The sequence below is a fragment of the Dasypus novemcinctus genome, chromosome 2, assembly GCF_030445035.2.
Source record: "Dasypus novemcinctus isolate mDasNov1 chromosome 2, mDasNov1.1.hap2, whole genome shotgun sequence".
NCBI lineage: Eukaryota > Metazoa > Chordata > Mammalia > Cingulata > Dasypodidae > Dasypus > Dasypus novemcinctus.
Window position 1 is genome coordinate 167,050,393 of NC_080674.1, and position 20,768 is coordinate 167,071,160.

A 20,768-nucleotide genomic window follows, 5' to 3' on the forward strand; every position below is an offset into this window, starting at 1 on the left:
ATAGTGTTTGCTGGTTTAGCCTAGAACTATGAATGATTAACTTGTCCATTGTCCTTTGGAATGTTGTAATGCTGCTATGCAGGCAACTCCCTCACTCAGTAACCAAAAAACAAATGTTTCAAAGGAACAAGTTACCAGACGTGGCATTTGCATGTTCTGTTTGTATCCTCTATAAAACCGAAAGCTGAAAACCTTCATGTTCCTGTCGAGTGTACCATGAATAGAATAGAACAACGACCCCTCGAGACACCACGTCTCTCCTGTGGAGGGTTGGCCACGCCCCGCCACCCGCCAGATGGATTCGGTTACTTTCCATGAAGTTATTCCTCACGAGTTGCAAGACTCATTGGAGTTCTGAGGTTTGAAACCCCTTAAAAAGGATGGTCCTCAAGCTGCCAATCGGAGCCTTATCCAGGAGGGGACGCTCTGCCTGGGACTGTTTTTCCAGCCAGTACTCAGATCGGCTGCAAAAGGGGTTCCACAGGCCCGTGAGAGATCAGATGTTCAGTTTTCCCCTGATTTGGTGAGTGGTTGTGTATACTTTCCTTCTTTCCTATGTCTTTTTTTTTTTAAAGATGTATTTATTTTTATTTATTTCTCTCCCCTTCTTCTTTGTCTGCTTCTGTTGTTGTCAGCGGCACGGGAATCTGTGTCTCTTTTTGTTGCGTCATCTTGTTGTGTCAGCTCTCCGTGTGGGTGGCGCCATTCCTGGGGAGGCTGCACTCTTCTCCGTGCTGGGCGGCTCTCCTTACGGGGCGCACTCCCTGCGCATGGGGCTCCCCTACGCGGAGAACACCCCTGCATGGCCTGGCACTCCTTGCACATCAGCACTGTGCATATTGTTATATTCATTTGATATAACCTGAAACTCATTTGACTGAATAAAGCTGCCTTTGCACAACATTTACAGTTTCTGCCTCTTCCTTAGCAAGACAGCAGTGTAGAGAATGAACTGGAGGAGAACAAAAGGAGGAGAAGAAGAGGGGCCCAGGAGGAGGCCAGTGCAGTCATCCAGCTCATGTTAATCAAGGCCTGAACTGAGGGTGCAGCTTGGGAACAGAAGGGTAGTGATGGATTAAAGACAGTCAGGGGATATAATAAATAAGCCGTGCTAATTGCTTGTGGGGGAAGAGAAAGAGCTTTGGGGGATGCATCTGGTTTGGAGACTAGAAGCTGTTGGGGCGAGTGGAACTAAAAGATGCTAGCTTCAGAGCTACACACAGACGACTCACATTACCTGTGAGATATCCATGTGAATGTGTCCAGTAGACAGTTCACAGCCACACCTGAAACTCAGGAGAGAGATCTGTCTGTAACAGAAATTTGGGGTCTGCAGTGAATAGGGAGATACCAAGGAAGCAGAATATGAATTGAGTCTTGGGCAACTTTAACACTTAAGGAGATAAGAAAAGAAGATCCGGCTACAGTAAGAATGAGTGCTGAGGGATAGGAAGAAAGCCACAATAAATCTCCCTCCTCAAGAGCAAAAGGAAACAGAGAGTTGTAAGAAGGATGGTGTAGTCAGTGGAGGGGAATGCCACAAAGAGGTCAAGCATGGTAAAGACTGAGAGATAGCCCTTACAATGAACTTTTGCCTCATGGCTTCACTGAAAAGGTGGGGCCAGAAGCCAGAGTACATCAGTATAAAAGTCAATGCGAGGCAGGAAAATGGGTATCTGGAACAGAAATATTGGACTCAGAAGTAAAGAAAAAAGCCGAGTAGCTAAAAGTTATTAAAGGGTCAAAGGAAAGTAGTTAGGGGCTTTTGTTTGTCATTGTATTTTGTCAGTTAAGGATAGGGGGATTTGAACGTGCTCAGAAGGGATGATGCCAACAGAAAGCAGAAGGCTGGAGATATACACGAGAATGGAATTCACATATATTAAAAGATTTTACAAGGTTCTCATAATCACGGTCCTTGTTCAAATTCCAGGAATCCTCAGTCCACGCTTTTCTATTCCTTCGAGTGGATCCTATCAAAATTCCTTCCTCTCACCACCTGCAAGTCACACATGCCCCCTCTATCAATCAACTCAAGCCCTTTTCTTACCCTTATTTTTTTGAGATCTAATTCACATACCATAAAGTTCACCATTTTAAACTGTGTAATTCAGTGGTTTTTCCATATATTCACAAGTTTGTGCAGCTATCAGCACCATCTAATTTCACAATGTTTCCATCACCCCACAAGGAAACCCCACACCCTTTAGCAACCACTCTCCATTTCCCCTTCCCGTGGCCCCTAGCAGCCACTGAGCTTCTGTCTCTATGGATTTGCCTATTCTGGACATTTCATATAAATAAATTACATAATATGTGCCCTTTCCTGACTCGCTTCCTTCACGCAGCATGTTTTCTAGGCTTATCCATGGTGTAGCCTGTGTCCTTCATTCCTTTTTTGACTGAATAATATTCCATTGCATGCATATACCACATTGATGAACATTTGGGTTGCTTCTACTTTTTGGTTATCATGAATAATGCTACTGTGCACATTGATGTACAAGTTTTTGTGTGAACCTGTGTTTTCATTCCTCCTGGGTATATACCTAGGGGTGGAATTTCTGGGGAATACAATCTAAATTTTTTTGTTTAACTTTTTGAGGAACTGTCAAAATATTTTCCACAGCAGCTACCCCATTTTACCTAACCACCAGCCATGTCAAGGGTCCTGATTATTCCATATCCTCAGCAACACTTGTCATGTTCCAGTTTGTTATTAGAGCCTTGCTTGTGGGTGTGAATGGGGCTCTGTGGCTTTGATTTGCAGTCCCCTAATGACTAATGATGTGGAGCATCGTTTCATGTGTCTATTCGCCTTTTATATATCTCTTTGGAGAAATGTCTAGTCAAGTCCTTAGCCCATTTTTAATTGAATTGTCTTTTTGTTACTGATTTGCAAGAATTCTTTATATATTCTGGATACCAGACCCTTATTAAATATATGATTTGCAAATATTTTCTCCCATTCTGTGGACTGTCTTTTCACTTTTCTGATAGAGCCCTTTGACATACATAATTTTAAAATTTTGATGAAGTCCAATTTATGTAGTTTTTATTCGGTTGTCTGTGCTTTTGCCGTATCTAAAAAACCATTGCCTAATCCAATGCCATGAAAACTTTAAATGCTTTCTCCTACTCTTAATCTTAAAATTTCCTATATTTTCTTTGTTATTTTATTAATATTTTTATATTGTCTTTTTTTTTAAAGATACATAGATCACACAAAATGTTATCTTAAAAAATATAAGGTTTTCTCATACCCCATTCCCCATCCCCCCACACACTCTTCCCACAACAACAACCTCTTTCATCAGTGTGGTACATTCTGCATTTTCCTTTATGTGCAAGGGCACAATAAAGATTTATTCAATGCTGGGTGAAAGATAAGTTGGGGGTAAAAAATCAATTTAAATTTCCTTTCTTAAAAAGTTTGAATCAGTCATCATCCAAGTATTTTCTAAGTTCAAGCAGGTGCCGGAACCGCCAGACAAAGCAAGCCCCATCTTATTATTCTACAGAACAAAACAGAGGTTACCTTAGAGCATTTCCTTGCAAGCCAAAGGGGACTTTCTTCTTTGCTTATTTTTTCAGCTTGCTGAGGAGAACATTCAGTTCTTAGAAAGCCCAGGAACCAAGTCAGCTTGACAGCTGCAGCCCAGCATTTTGCACAGCTTTACAAGAGCAGGACAGCAGCCAGGATTCTTAGTCCCAGGGCTGTCTCCGGTGTGATGCTCAGCAGATCTGCTATCATTCAGCTTCACACCCTTGTCTCTACTAGGTGGTTCCCCAGCCTGGCCTATTGTGGATATTTTCCTCTTTTATGTATGTTGTATCTTTTACATTTTCCCACAGTGCTTGTCTCACGGAGCATGAAAACACAGTGTCATCCATCCTCCCCAAGCATCTTTAGGACCACGGTTCTCAACCTTCTGTGCACATTGGAAACACCTGGGGAGACTGAATAAAACAAGCTCTCTGGGCCCCAAGTGCCAGGATTCTGATTCAACTGTCTGGCCATTGGTCATTTTCCAACCTTGGCTGCATAGTAGAATCACTGTCCCAGGTGGTTCTACTATGCTGCCAAGGTTGAGTACTCCTAATTCAGGAGAGCCCATGAGGCTCAGACACAGCCTCCCTGCAGTCAGCCTTGTGAGTTGAGTTGCTTCAATCTCATCAAAGGGTCTAAAGGCCTCTCTGTCCTCCTACCCAACCCAAACAGGGAGAATCCAGGAAACATTAGCTCAGTCTGTTGTTCAATAATTTTAATAAATATGTATTGAGCACCTCCTAAGCGCAAGCTAGGTGCTAAGAAAATAGACACTTCCCTCAAGGAGCTTGGTATAAAAATCACTGTCAACCTAAACATGCATGTCTAATCAAAGAACTAAGCTATAGGGTTACCATTTATGGTTGTAGTTTGTACAGCACAAAGATCCCAGCCCATACTCCATTTGACAAGCCTCAATCCTGGCTTGAGACTGTGTCAGCCAGAAGTTGTGGGGGGAGGGCATCATGCTTGCCAGGGTGGGAGGGTGACCCTGACTGCCTGAGGATAACCTGAGCTTGGCTCTAGGGTCCCTCCATGCCCAGCATATACCATAATAATTATTGAGTGATTAAAAAGGACTGGGGAAGCAGACTTGGCCCAGTGGTTAGGGCCACATGGGAGGTCCACGGTTCAAACTCCCGGCCTCCTTGACCCGTGTGCAGCTGGCCCATGTGCAGTGCTGATGCACGCAAGGAGTGCCATGCCACACGGGTGTCCCCCGCATAGGGGAGCCCCATGTGCAAGGAGTGAACCCCGTAAGGAGAGCCACCCAGCATGAAAGAAAGTGCAGCCTGCCCAAGGATGGCGCTGCCCTCATGGAGAGCTGACACAGCAAGATGATGCAACAAAAAGAAACACAGATTCCAGTGCCACTGACAACAACAGAAACAGACAAAGAAGACGCAGCAAATAGACACAGAGAACAGACAACCAGGGTGGGAGGGGAAGGGGAGAGAAATAAATAAATCTTTAAAAAAAAAAAAAGGACTGCACAGGAGGGTTCAGAAGAGGACATAAATTTTCCCTTGGGGGATAAGATGTAAAAAGACTGAAGAGGTGTCGCTGAAGCATGAGGATGACATGTCCAGCCAGAGAACTGGGAAACCAGCATTCCTGGCAGGTGGGTATAAATCTTGGAGCGGTAGATATATATCTGAGGCATTCATATCCACTGGAGTACAACAGGGAGGGAGTGCATGAAGCAGGAACGATGAGCTAGGGATAGGCTGGGAAGGGCTCACTACAGAGTTTGGACTTTCATCCAATGGGGAAGTTTGGTGACCACATGGAGAGGACTCAGGGATAATGGGGAAAGGCACTGGCAGCCCCCAGATACTCCACGTCAGAGTAAGAAAGGCCCTGAGGGAACTTGAGAGTCCCCAGGAGAACTTTAAAATTAGATTGTGAGGAGCAGATGAGGCTCAGTGGTTGAGCACCTGCTTCCCATGTACAAAGACCTGGGTTCAATCCCTGGGACCTCCTAAAATTAATTAATTTTAAAAATTAAAAATTTTTTTAAATTAGATTGCTATTTTTTCTCCCTTGGGCCCACATATGCCATGTTCACATTCTATGCCAAGTGTATCAGCTCCCTATCAGTAACATTGCAGTGATAGGGCACTGACTTTGTGGATATTTCCTTAGAAAATCCATCATGATCCTTAGATCCTTTTCCTTAGAAACTGCCATCATGAATCAAAGAAAAGAAATCATAGTCTTGGAAGGACGTGTGGCCCAAAGACCCTCAAAAGCTTTTCACAACTAACAAAGTCCTCGAAGAGATGTGGGAGACCAGAAGGGGGGTCAAATAACAACTGCCGCTCCTTTCCTACCAGACAGCACAGGGAACCAGGGAGAAACCATTCCACAAAGTTATGGAAGCTGGAGTATAAATAGGCTTCCGCGTCCCATAAATATGCTTCCACTTCCTTTATTTTGGGGTTTCTGAATGAGGGATTTAGCCTCAAAAGTGGCAGAACAATACCCACACAGTCAAAAAAAAGTAGTTTTCATTTTCATTTTCTGAGATTTTGTCTGTATGCTTTTGTTGAAATGTAAACTAATTTGAACTAGCATGTTCTCTGTAATTTATGCAAATAAAAAACCTAAATTCTCAAGTCCTATCTATCTTACTGAATCAGACTCCCTAGGAGCAGGGCCCAGGAATCTGTATTTTAAAAAGTGATTACCTCCGCAACTTCGGGCGTAACTTTTCTTCAAAAGCTCTGCCATACTCACATGGCCCTTTTGCTATGATTCACTCAAATCATTTTAGATTAAACTTTAAAATTTTAACTTGAAACTTTAAAATGTTAGTCATCTTAAATAATACACATTAAATCATGGGTTTGATGCATTTAAAAATACACATTAAAACAAGTAAGTAGTTTAAAAATCCATTTGTGGACCAACTAAAGTCAGCTTCAGCTCCAACCTCACTACAGCCTCTCTCAGCTTCTAGTTTGGGAAGAGTGGCTCACCTCTTGCTGGGTCCAATGCAGTCAGAGCCACACTTTGATGCCCAATCCCTCCCCTTCCAGGATCCCTCTGTTTTAGCCCTGGGAGCCCTCCTGCAGCCCTGGGAAAAGCCCCTCAGCACCAGAATATATCCCTTCAAGTCTCCTTCCCCCACCTACCTCCTTTTCTCCCCCTAGCCAATTGTCCCAGGAGAATGTTAATAGATGTTAAAATTTGGTGATTGATTTAGTTTAGCATAAGGTTTAATCCTTAATATGCTAAAATGCTTTGTTTTTCCAAGACTGGGACTGTTTTCTCAAACCAATGTGCTCATAGAGCCTTTTGCCTCCAGCACCTAGCCAGGTAGGTTGCCAGGCTCTCCAGCTTCACCTTTCCACTGCTCCTCATGCACGCTCTTGCAGCTTTGTGTAGTCCTTCGAACAGCACACACTTCTACCCTCTTAGTGCTTGAGCTACTTCCAGCCTCAGGACCTTTGTGTTTCGTGGTTCCCTCTGCCAGACCAACTGTAGCTGCTGCCTTGTCATCCTTCTCGGCTCATCAAGTCAAATGGCAGCCCTTTCCCAGAGGAGACCCTGGATGCACCACTCCTCACCCACTCCACAGGATGCCTGCTATCACAGGAGTTCTCAGCCAGAGGCTGTTTTGCCCCTCAGAGGACATTTGGCAAAGTTTGGAGACGTTTGTGGACGTGTCTGCTGGCATCTAGTGGATAGAGGCCAGGGATGCCGCTGAACATGTTAAAATGCACAGACAGACCCAGCAAAGAAGTATCCAGCCAAACGTCAGTTCCACAGGTGAGAAACCCTGCTCTAAAACAGCATTCTCTTTTATCTCATCCTTAGCCTTAATCAGTACGAGGCACGATGTTTTTTGCACTCATTCTCAACTACTTGTAGCTCCTTTGGGAGGAGTTCAGGTCATTTGCTGCTGCATCCCAGCACCTAGATGAGTGCCTGGTCCATGCCAGACTTTCAATAAATGTTGTACCACTCTGACCTTGTCCTATGAATCCACAGCAAGTTGAAGACACCTGGCCCAGACTGACTGATCAGCCTGGGAAAACAACGAGTCAGTTTTCAAAATGAAAAAATCTCTTTTATTAATGGTTGTACCTCCAAATGAAACTAGACAGTCACTAAGAGTCTCTCATGTATTCACATGTATTCACAAAATTATCCCAACCATTTTTATGGCTATCAGTTGAAATATTGGTTCTGCTGCTGCCTTAAGATATGCAAAATTATTGTTTAATTGCTCCAATGTCCTTGTATCCCAAAACAGATTGTAATAATGGAATCTCGATTGTATCTCAAAGGATAAAAAAAAAAAAAAAAAATTCAGTACCTTCCACAAGATTGGTATACTGACAAAAATAATCATTAAATTTCACATTAGCTGAATACCTTCCTCCCCTCTGCTCTTAACCATTCTCCCTCCTCCCCTACTGACAATTTTTTTCTTCTTTATCCAGAATTTGATAGCCAAATTACCTGGAAGGAAATTAAGGGTAAAAACAATAAAACATAAGAGGTATGATATAGCAAGATTTATGAGTGCAACACCATTGAAATTATTTGTGGAACAATGATGCTAGGCCTACTATTACTATCAGCTCTACTGAACAAAAGAACCTTCCATTCCTGTAGGGTTTTCCACTTTTCAGAGACTTTTCATCAGTACCATCTCATTGAAATTCTCTACTATATTTCATGGTAGATATGGAAATGCTCTTCTCTAATACTGGAAAAAACTTGGGCATAAAGAACAATTTGCCCTAATGTCATCTGGCTAGTACTACTATTAGGATTAGTGTTAGAATTAGAACTCAGGTCTTCTTATTCCTAATCCTCTGTGCCTCCTTTTCCCTCCACAATCCCCAGACACTCTGTTTCACAGAATGCTAGTGGGTATTCCATGAGTAAGAGACATGTGTTCAAACATTGGCGAAGCAAAGTTAAATAGTCTCAAAGCCTTCAGTACACATCAAAATTTCAAGAAGGGGGTGGAGACTAGAACAGGCACCAGACAGGTAGCAAAAGAGAGTGTGGCAGATCTGGAAAGGACTGGTGGCCTGCAAGGTATGACACCACTGAGCTGGAGAGTCACTCTACCCAACGGCTCTGACATGTTGAGATGCCAGGTGAACCTGACTTAGAGAAATACCCCAGAAACCTAAAAAGGAGTCTATTACAGTGATAACTGATCACAGTCTTCTGCAGTCACAGTAAAGCCCTAGAGGGCCACTGGATCTTATTCCATGACATAAAAATTTTCCTCAATAGTGTAGATATTGTCTTCTGCTTGGACACGCTCTTCAGCCGCACTTTGTAAAGCTCCAATTTGAGGGCCATTCAATGAAACCATACTGTAGAAAGAGTTGTCAGAGAATAAAATGAGTAAGGGAAAGAACAGACTACTTCTAAAATACAAGCAGTGCTTTTGTTTATGATCATGTAAGACTGAGTATTTGCAATTCCCAGAGCTCTGTTCCCAAAGACAATAAAATGAACCCCTGGAGTTGTGAAAATAGTAACAATGGGTATCAAGTTGCAGAAATTTTTGTTTAATAAGCAGGTAGATAACTTAATCAATATTCAAAACCTCAGACTAGTCTCCTTCAAGACTCACAAGTAATAGAATACTAAAATGGAAAATCTAAAAAGACAGATATCAGAGAGCAAAATGAAGTACTGAAAAGCTGATGTGGCTCAAGCTGTTGGCACCCACTTACCACAAGGGACATCCTGGTTCTGTTTCTGGTACCTCCTAAAGAAGATGAGCAAGACAGCAAGCTGACGCAACAAGATTACACAATGAAGAGACACAAGGAGGAAAACACAATGAGAGACATGACAAGCAGGAAATGCCTCCCTCCCACATAGGAGGGTTCAGTTCCTGGTGTCTCCCAGAAGGAAGATGAGCATACAACAAACAAACACAGAACAAACAACAAACAGACACGTTGGAAACAATGGGACAGGGGAATAAATAAATAAAATAAAATTTTTTAACAAATAAAGCACTAAATCAAGATACATGTTTTCAAAGGTAGCTAAGAACTGGTGTTTTTTTCTAACTGTGGATTGTGACCCTTAAGAGAGGGTTATTAAAACTATTTAGTGATCGATGTCCAGTGTTTAAGAGAAATAAAATAGAACAGAAAAATATCAGAAGATGTTGGATGTAGTAAACCAGTATTGTTTCACTTAAGTGAGTACCAGATCATGGAGTCAATTATCTGTATTACTATGTCTCCTGGTCAAAGTTCAGAAACCGTGGGGTAGATGACTTTTCTAACATACAAATCCCTACACACATTCATCATGTGACCAAAGGTTCAGGCCTTAGAAAGGAAGGGATTAATGTTAGTTTGAGAGAGCTGTTGATGTACTTGTGACCCTGCCTCTCATCTCAAGCTTCAAGAGAAGCGTTTTGGTGGGATGAAAGACTTTCTTTTTTTATTTAGAGAAGTTGTGGCTTTACAGAACAATCATGCATAAAATACAGAATTCTTATACACCAGCCCACAGCCAACACTCCACATTGGTGTGGAACATCTGTTACAAATGATGATAGCACCTTTTTATAATTGTACAAATAATTAAAGTCCATAGTTAATTTAGAGTCCCCTGTTCGGATAGAGTGGTTCCATGGATTTTTTTTTTAATTTTTATCGTTACCATATATACAATCTAATATTTCCCCTTTTAATTATATTCAGATATATATTTTAGTGCTGTTAATTGCATTCACAATATTACACTACCATCACAACCATCCATTACCAAAACATTTCCAGCATGCCAAATAGGCACCCTGGATATTTTAAGCCTTACCCTCCCATTTGAGAGGTGCTTTTTGAAAATATTTGGCTGAAGAGCTTATCCTATATCTCTTGCAGTTTGGGGTGAACCCAGGGGATTGAGGTTTGAATTTTACATTAATAGCAATCAGTAGGAAGAGTGGAAGCAAAAGTCAGGAATCAAAGACAACTTCACTCTAAATTAAGTGTGAAGTTTTGATGCACCTAGTGTTTTGTGGATTGCATAGAATGACTGTTTCTATGCCCGAAGAACACCCAGAAAATATATGGAACTCAAATGAGTCTTCATCTAGCCATAGAGGAAGGGCAGGACCCCACTGAATATATAAGAAAGGGCAGGGGAGACAAAAATACAGTTTCTCTATGATTCTTAAGTAGATCAGTCATACATGTGGGAAAAAAGAGTATAGGTGTTAATTCAAAATGAGTCAGCATGATGTAATTGCTAAAAGGATAATGTCATGAGGAAATGCTCATAATGTTAAGTGGTTGCCTCAGGGATTGTTGGGTGTGTTGTTTTGTTTGGATTTTTTTTTTTTTTTTTTTTTTGCTTCTTTGTATTTTCCAACATTTTCTACAATAAATTCTTTTCATTTTTTTTAGGTGATAAAAAGTGAACCTGTTAGAAAGAATAAGTTAACAGTACGAGGACAGAAATCAAACAAATTAAAGGATGTTATGTTCCATAATTTTCTGCCTGTAAGGGATATTTTCTTTTTCCATTTTCAGAAGTGGTTAATCAAAAACATTTATGAGCATGGGTTGTGGATTTCAGAAGACCTGGGATTGAGTCCTTTACCTGCTGTATAGTATACACTTAGATGTTACTTAATATATCTGAAACTGTTTTCTGATCTTTAAAATAAGAATAAAAATAGTGCCTATCTCATAGATATATTTCTGTGAAGAACATAGGTACAATAATAAAAGCCAACATTAATTGAGCACTCACAATGTGCGGGGCACTATTCAAAACATGTTCATGTAATTAACTAGGACATAGGAAAGTCTGTGCACAAACATCCAAAGAAGGAGAACTAGTAATAATAGATGGCAGCCAAAGAATGATGGCTTTTGAGTCCATGTAAGAAACTCCTTGCTTAAAACAAACCTGAACCAAATAAAGCAGGCTAGTGGCATGAAAAAAGTAGTGGGCTCCTACCATCACAGTTATTAGGGCAATGACTACATGGCATGAGTGCCGTAAAGGGGATTTAAGTTTTAATCAGACAGCAGGGTGGACTGAGAGATCTTCTAAAAGAATGAAACTCAAAGGTTTATGAAGCCAAACAGCTCATGTAAATGAGCAAAGTGGGTAGCGTTTGATGCAACAGGAAATGAGGAGTGCTGTGGAAAAATCAACCTCAGGGCCTTTGCATTTCCCATTTCATCAACCTGGAATTGCCTTCCTCAGGGTCTTTGCAGGGCTGTCGTCTGCTTCCTTTGGGCTCACTCAAACAGTCTATTACCCTGCTCTATATCCCTCATACAATTTATCTGGAAGCACATAAAAGGACCCCGTTTTTTTGTTTTTTTTTTGCTTACATGTTTTCTGTCTGTTCTGTTCACCTCTCTGGAATATTTTAGGCATTCAACAAACATTCAATACACAAACTATTGGATGAAACAAAACAACAAACCAAACAACTCATTCAAATGTTCCATTCCATCCAGCAAAATGCCCCATTCAATTCTCTTGTAGTCACAAGCTGGGAATGAGGTGCCCTTTCTGTAGTAATTTTGGCACAATTCCAGGGAAATACAGAAAGCTAAAACTAACACTTGATGGTATGGACAATGATAGAGAGGTTCATTAAACTAGATTTCCAGGGTTCACAATATAAGATGGAAAATTTAAAAGAAAAAGAGGAGAGGGACAGAGGGAAATTTCTCATTATTTTCACTAGAAAAGGAATGAGGCAGGATAGGTTAAGGAGTGGGAAGATGAGTCTAAAATCTGGCAGAAAAATATGGCCATGGTATGCTGCCTGGAAACCCTCTGAAGGAAAGACCCCACCAGAAGTCTGCTGGAGGAACCCTGTGAAAGTCTGGCCACAAGAGCTCCATTTGGAACGAGATTTCATCTGGGGTCAAGGGAAAGCCCCAGATATCCTTAAGGGGCCTCACCATTGGGCGCCCTGGAGAACTGACAGGTGGGGTGATCAATCAGAACAGCAAACAGCTAGAGTCCCTCCCCCTAACATTAGCAAGAGGAGGAATAATTAATAGCTTAAAAGGTAGCCACACAAGCCAAATCTCTCTTTCTCCGCCTGAAGCAGCCCACACTTACACCTGGGGATGCATAATCTGTTATTTTCTCCTGTTTCTGTTCTCTTCTCCCATTTTCCTCAATAAACTACTGGCCTAACTAAACCGACATGTTCTTAAATTCTTTTAAGTAACATAGCCAAGAACCTAGAGGAATATGGCTTTAGAAACATCAAAATGTATAGACATAAACCCTTCAAGCTTACCTTAATTTCTGCAGCTTACTTCTCAGGTATAAATGCCCTAAATTGGGAAGGAGTTGAAGAGAAGATTAAACATGTCAGCAAAAAAAATCCATCATATCTTCTTTCAAACAGTATAATTTCTGCTACTAACACAAAAATCTGTAGAACCCAGAGTCTGAAATAATTAAACTTCGAACTAAGAAATAAATTTTTAAAAGGATGAGGGGGAAAAAAAGACCCTTTCCTGAAAACGTAAGGCAACTCCTGTAATCCACATTGTTTGAATGTGTGGGACCCAACTGAACCCCTAATTATAAAGTATCTCGTTTTCATTAATTGTTTGGTATGTATATATATATATCAACATATCCTGGCTTACTTTAATGTAATTATTAATAATTATATTTCACTTTTTAAAAAGAAAAAAACTCCAGGATTTTTTAGATGGGCTTCTGGAGAACAGACATCTGCCAAATTGTCCCAGGCAAAATACGACCTAAGAGGTCACCTCTCTTATAAATTATCTTTGCCAAATTTTATATTCCCAGTTGCTCCTCCTTATTAGAAGGAAATAAAGAATTGTTTTTGTTAGGGAAGGGAGTAAATTTGATGTATCTACCCAATTTCCAAATAATTATCTTGACTGACGAAGTTTTCACATAGAGGCAGCAGACTTGGCCCAGTGGTTAGGGCGTCCGTCTACCACATGGGAGGTCCATAGTTCAAACCCAGGGCCTCCTTGACCCGTGTGGAGCTGGCCCACGAGCAGTGCTGATGTGCTCAAGGAGTGCCCTGTCACGAAGGGGTGTTCCCACGTAGTGTAGCCCCACGCGCAAGGAGTGCGCCCCGTAAGGAGAGCCGCCCAGCACGAAAGGAGAGCTGACACAAAAGATGATGCAACAAAAAAAGAAACACAGATTTCCATGCCACTGACAACAACAGAAGTGAACAAAGAAGACTCAGCAAGTAGACACAGAGAACAGACAACTGGGGTGGGGAGGGAAGGGGAGAGAAATAAATAAATAAATCTTTAAAAAAAAAAAAGTTTTCACATGGAAACCCTTCCTCAGTTTTGCCAAGGGTACCCTTAATTTTCTACCTCTCTTCTGCCCAGACAGATGAAAGAAATGGACCAGTCATGAGTTCTAATAGGGTGACTTACAAAATAGATGATTGCGGGTCCTTTACAGGGGGTAGCAAATTATCATAAGAAACACACACAGAGACGTGCACACACACACACACAACTATTGGGGACGGTGAAATCCTGAACAGCTGCCTTTTAAAACCCTTTGTTTTAATCCTAGTCATGCAATCCTTCCTCTCCCCGTGTCTCACTTGCCTCTTCTTTTTTTTTGTCTTTATTTATTTTTTAATGTTATGTTAAAAAAAATTAGGTTCCCATATACCCCCCACCCCTTCATCCCACTCCTCCCCCCATAACAACAACCTCCTCCATCATCATGAGACATTCATTGCATTTGGTGAATACATCTCTGAGCACCACTGCACCTCATGGTCAATGGTCCACACCATAGCCCACACTCTCCCACAGTCCACCCAGTGGGCCATGGGAGGACATACAATGTCCGGTAACTGTCCCTGCAGCACCACCCAGGACAACTCCAAGGTGGAGAACTCTGGATGATAATGCCCCCACAGGGCAAAATTGTTTCTTGGGGTAGGGGAGTTGCAGGTAGGAGTATAAAGAATCTTATACATTACAGTGATTTGTGACCCTCCAGATCTTGACCCTGTGCAACAAGTTCTATGACCTAGTATTTAATTTCTCTTTGGGGGGGGCAATAAAGGAAGGATGGAAGGAAGGGAGGGAGGGAAGAAAAAAATGAAAGAAACACTGGTGTCATGCATAAACTTCACTAGAATGTAATTTCCAAGAGATACCCAGTGTCCTGAGGAGTGCCTGGAATACTGTTGAATGACTGGCTCCCAACTAAACCCATCATCAAAATCTAGGTTCCACCCCAAAATGCTAATTCAGACCTGGGGTGGGGCACAGGAATCCCCGGATGTTATTTCCCCTATGACCCTCACCCCACATCAGATGATGCTAATTTGTAGCCAGCCAGTGGATTATTCAATTAAGATTCTTTCCAGTTCGAAAATAGTTATCAGAGTATCCTCACCTTCAACTATATTTACAGAGATTCATGCAAAAGGATCTTTTTCTAAACATAATAATAACAGTTTACAATCATAGTGTACTTACAGCAATCCAGCCACAATTCTCGGTGCTGAGCAGAAACTAACTCATTTAATCCTCTCGTCCACCTCGAGGTAGGTGGTCTCAGCGCGTGCATTTTATAAATGAGGTTACTGGGGCAAGGGAAGGGATGTGAAATCACAATCACCTGGCAGAGCTACGGAACACTAACAGCTTGGCTCTGGAGCCTATGCTCTAGTCTGTTAGGCACAATCCTCACATGACTTACTTTTGATAATAACGACAACCAAAAGACTGAGAAGCACTGCAACAAGAATACCAATGCTCACGTAGATTCCCTTCGCTAGGACTGGCTGTGGCTCTTGTGCCACGGACACTCCCTAAGGAACAACAGCAAATAGAGAAAGTATCTTGTTAGTCATGGATAGAAAACATTTCCTAGAATTACTTAACCATTTTTGACCCTAGGGTATTTTTGGAACCTGAGGGATAAGATCAGATAATCTGAGGTTATGACCATAGAGCGAAATTCTATGACAGTTTGAAATTCAAAATGTTTTTAGGGAAAGATGGACATGTTTTATACCTTACTCCTCACGGTAAAATAGATACATTTAATTGTATGTAATTTATATCCCAATAAAATTTAGAAGAGATTTAGAAAATAAAAAAATCAATAAGCTACTTCCACAAACACATCCTCGTGATATTCAAAAAGATAACAATTACATTTTGCTCATATATAAGTCGATGATGTTACTTGATGTTATCTGAGTGCACTCAATTATTGAATTTGGTTAGTGTTTTAAAGACAATTCAAGATTTTGGTTTAACTGTACATAAATAAACCTTGAAAGCAACTGCTCCCAGAAATGACCCTGATCACAATTTAATCGCTTGCAGTCCTATAGGAGGGCAGAATTTTATTAAAGTCTGCTGGCACAAGTTATAAGAGATTACCACCTCCCCGAATAAGCCTGAGATGTACCAGGCATCAGCTGGAATCCTAAGGACACCCTGTAGGGTGGGCACATTACCGGAAGGAAGTGGAGAATCAGAGAGGAAAGGATCATGTCTCTTCCTGCATAAAAGCTTCATCTCTGGAGTCAGAATGCCAGCTTGTCCACTCAATGGCTATATGACCCTGGACAAGTTTTTTAACTTCTCTGAACCTTTGTTTCTATGTCTGTAAAATGCAGATTAAATAGGGTTCTTAAGAAATGTACTTTAAAAAAAAAAAAAGAAATGTACTCTTGGGAACTTCCTGATCAACGCTATGTAGACTCGGGGAGGGTGATGTTGGCATCTGATAGCCTGGCTTAGAGAGGAATGGCCAGTGTCTGCCAAGGAAAAGCCGTGTTGTTGTTATGTATCTTTGTGGGGTAAAGTGGATAGATAGAGCGTGGGGTTTCAGGAAGCAGGCTTTGCTTTCATTTTATTTTTAAAGTATTATATTACACAAATACTAAATGTTTACCTTAGAAAATGCAGCTAAGCATAAAGGAAAACTAAAATCAATCATAATCCTAAAATCCAGAAATAGTCACTGTTACCATTTTGCTTTATATTCTATTCTCAGGTTTTTTGTTCTTAACAGAAACAACTATTATATGCTATATATCTTCTAGTATAAATGCTAAATAATATATGAAAAGTTGCCTCTTTGACTTAATCTATCATTACTGTATTCTCATGTCAGTAAATAAACTGCACTAACTGCATTCTTAATGGAAATATGTGGACATAATTGATTAAATAAATGATCCCTTACTATTGAACATTTAGACTGGCTTTAACATTTTCATTATTAAAATTAACAGCAGTGGTTTTTTTTTATTATTTATCTTCATGTAATGGTTCAATTCTCTAAGGAGCCCAGGACATTGACTTACCAGGTCAAGATATATGCTGCTTGTTTTCAAGATACCCAACAGATAATTCAACATTTTCAGCGTCAAGACATAAAAGAACCCACAATTTCTCTACTGCCTATCTTGAATTTGCTCCTAAATTGCTTCTACCTGCTGCTAAACACACCTGTTCTACAGGTTACTGAGGTCAAGAACAGCCTCACCATTCAGGGCATTTTTTGTTCCCTCTGGATAAGTTTGATCACAACAATATAATAAACGAAACATTCATCTATGTAGCGTGTGTTCTGCTATTTAGTCAATATGCACAAAATCAGCCAGTGTCCATGTCAGGCTGGTCAGAGGCCATGATGTACAAGTTGTGAAAATGTTCTAGGTGCCTAACAGAGTATACAGCATAAAACCATTTGGCCCTAAATTGCATAGCCTCACCTTGCCTAAGCTTTTGGACTTTTTAATTTTTCTCTTCCAAAGGCCATGTTGTCATTTCTTGCTATTTGCTTTCAGAATGATTGTTCTTATAAGCTCAACCTCTTTTTTGCACTTTTGCTTCTAAGAGTTACTTGCACATAGTAATAGGAAGTTTGTTTCTCTCAGGAAAGCCAAAGGAGAAGGTCATCTTGATATATGTTTTTAACTTATTTGCAAAGAGAACTGTAAAACATCATGAGACCAAAGCCCCTTAGATGTTTCTCAAGCTCACTGTGGAAAAAATAGAAGAACTTCTTACAGAATCATAAAATTGTAGAAAACTTGAATGAGTTATCATGGATGTGGTATATGTATAGAGAAAAATAATGGTGGCCTCAAAATTTCTACATAGGATAGCAGTTGGGTTGGAAAATGAGTGCATGTCTTTAAGCTGTAATAGCAAACACACTTTCTTTTTATATTGTGTATTTATTTGTGATGGCTTTCCGTAGACTCCATTCATTTAAAACATGCTATACTCTAATGATCCATTGATGTCCTCGTTGGTATGTAACATTAACTCACTCTCCTTGAATTACTTCATTCCTTATTTCTAATTTGCGGCCAGGTAAAAGCCTGTGTAATGTGTGTATGTGTGTGTACAGTGTGTACAGTAAAATATTACTCATTGAACATCTCTTGCATCTGGTCCACATGGATGAACTTTTCAAATCAAAGCACCCCTACTTAAGAATCAAATTCTTTTCTAACTTCCTTTCTTCCTTCTTTTTTAAAAAAGAAAGAACCACTCTGTGGGCTAGTTTTGGACAGGTAGTCCCTACACATAACTTGTTTCCAGAACAACATACACAAGTAAATCTGGCTAACAAAATAGGAAGAAATATGCTTACAGTTTGATTGCTATGCCAAAGGCCATCTGAAGACTGTGTCACAGTGCCATTCCCATCTGCTCAACAAGAAGGAAAATTAATTAGGATTACAAAAAAATATATTGAAATTTCACTGCAGACACTAAATATATTCACACTGCCTTCTGGTGATGGATGAAAAGTTGAATAATAATATGGTCAAATGCTGCAGGTATTGAAAGAGTCATACCACATTATTAATATTTATCACTCTAACTCAAAAGATTGTGACTCTTAACCTTTTTGTCATGGGTCCCTATGAAAATGGACCACTTTTTTCTTCTTTATGGGAAAAAAAAGTACAAATTTTTTTCCTACATGAGAGTCACAGATTTCCATAACCCCATTCTTGGAATTCAGGTTAAGAATGCTACTTAAAGGTAGTCAATATTTCCATGCCAGCTAAAAAGCTATCATTGTCTGCCCAGAAGCCATATGCACATCCAAGTATCAAAACAATCCTATTTAGAAGGGATATTGCGTTGGTTTCAGATTCATAATATCAGAAAAATGTATTAAGATATCTAAAACAGATGGCATATAAATTCTTACAATATATACAAATGTACCTAGATTTTGCTCCAGAAGTATTTTTCAAAATCTTCATTATATCAACCACAAAGCTAATATATTTTATACCATCTAAAATCCTAATCTAATAGGATCCTATGCTTTAAACTTGTGAGAGTTTACATTTTCAAAGTGTTTTGAAATTTTGTAATACAAAACATAATTCTTTGGCCTTCCTAGACAACTATAGCTCAAAAACAACATTCTTGTTACTGAGTGTCTACCACACATTAAATATTTTACATCCGCACAACAACCCTTTCCTTAATCCCATTTTTTGAATGAGGAAACTGAGACCTAGAGTGGTAAGCAAGTTCCCATTTTTAATAAATTACCACGACCCTGGGCTCCTAACCACCATGCACAGTGCACTCTCATCAATTGAAACTATTATAGGTCTACGAAATTCTCCAACAAAGCCATAAAACCTCAACACAAATGAAACTGGAATAACCATGTCCCCCTAAATCTTCATAATACTACTAGGTTTACATTTTACTCATTCCCAGTAGTAAAATGTAACTACTTCCCAGAGAGCCAAAGGCAAGATCTAGACTGTGCTTATGAACTTGTATAATGACCTTAAGTAAGTCACTCAAATATAGGATTGAGAGATGTAGTAAAAATAACATGGCCTTGAACCAGGTAAAATTTGAGTTCAATGCTGACAAATGTCCTTTAGCAATGTGACCTTGATTCATGACCTTGATGCTCAAGGTCCTTCACATATATATGTAACTTTCCTAGCTGGGGTAACCTTAAACTATGAGCTATTTAATTCCCTTAGCTTCCTCATCTGTAAACCAGGAAAATAATATGCAACTCATAAACTTGTTATAATTAAATTAGGTGATGCATGTAAAATACTTAACATCATGTTGAATAAATATCAGCTATTATTATTTATTATGATAATATAATGGCAAGAACATGTGTAGGGGATTAGAGGGAGCACTCTGCATTGCCCTTTCCAAACACCATGCCCTTTAATAATCGCAAACCACCTATGAGGCATTTTAAACATCTCTGATGGTTGTTATTATCTGATGGTTGAATCTGGGACTGTCTGACTCCAAAGCAGAGCCATAGGGCTCCCTAATTTGTAATACTGGCACTAAAGATAAATAAGACCTGCCTTAAATGAATTAAATGAGATATGGCAGGGCAGGTTCCTGGCATGTACATCTTTCAAAGGTGGGTGGCAGGCCACATGATGACTAAAATCCCTTCCAGACCTAACATTCTTTGCTTCTGTAATGCTTCAGACACAAAGGATTGACATGGACGCAGTGAGAACTCAGCCCAGGGGCCTCATATCCACTGCCAAGATGGCAGCCACCAAACAAGTCCTGGGGACACAGCTGCCCCAAGTTTTGTTCCACTCTGGAAAGCTCTACCTCAACCAGGTTTTAGTGACATGATATTTTAGAGAATAATTCCCCACTCCTATTCTCCCCTCATACACTAAAAGTGTGAGGTGTAGCTACATCCACTGCTGTTACCTTGTGTTTTCATCTATTGTCATTTGGTTGCATGCCCTGAAACAGTTCTCACCAAGGATTCTACTTTTAATCAGATGTCACAATTATCTAATCCCAAGGGAATGGTCTCTCTGTGATTCTCACTGCAGATCCATTTTAAATTAACTAGCTCCCAGGAATGATTGGCAAGAAATAGGCCATGCATGCATGGACCTCCTCCATATTGACAACTCCTGAGTACAATGAGTCATACAATAACAAGTCCTACAAGATTAACCTTATTTGGACATAGTATAGGCACAAGGACATATAAGCCAGCCATTTCTGGAAATGCATCAAAGTGGCTCAGCACTTGGCACTCCCAAAACTTACCACTATGGGAAACAAAGAGAGCTAGCTGGGAAAGATAAAAGGATTCAGCATCACCTTTCTCCATCAGAAGGAAAGAAAGGTCAGTTCTATGTTTCTTAAGAACAGAGATTACGTAGGACCTGCCCAGAACTGGCAAGAGTGGA

At 40.3% G+C, this 20,768-nt stretch overlaps 1 protein-coding gene and 1 long non-coding RNA gene across 5 annotated transcripts in view; one reads left to right on the plus strand and one right to left on the minus strand.

The window, feature by feature from the left end:
- Positions 1 to 11,626, plus strand: LOC105746876 (uncharacterized). Its single transcript, XR_001119116.4, has 3 exons — positions 1 to 523; positions 7,029 to 7,324; positions 10,957 to 11,626. It is a non-coding gene; the product is annotated as an uncharacterized lncRNA (long non-coding RNA).
- The window catches only part of HAVCR1 (hepatitis A virus cellular receptor 1), a 23,102-nt gene continuing 9,937 nt past the window's right edge, over positions 7,604 to 20,768 (minus strand). For all 4 annotated transcript variants that reach the window (XM_004466368.5, XM_004466367.5, XM_004466370.5 and 1 more), the window contains 4 exons: positions 18,185 to 18,240; positions 15,260 to 15,371; positions 12,828 to 12,864; positions 7,604 to 8,895 (listed from right to left, as the gene is read on the minus strand). In XM_004466368.5, the coding sequence (XP_004466425.1) occupies positions 8,781 to 8,895; positions 12,828 to 12,864; positions 15,260 to 15,371; positions 18,185 to 18,240 (320 nt within the window). In that variant the 3' untranslated portion in view covers positions 7,604 to 8,780. The remainder of the gene's footprint in view (positions 8,896 to 12,827; positions 12,865 to 15,259; positions 15,372 to 18,184; positions 18,241 to 20,768) is intronic.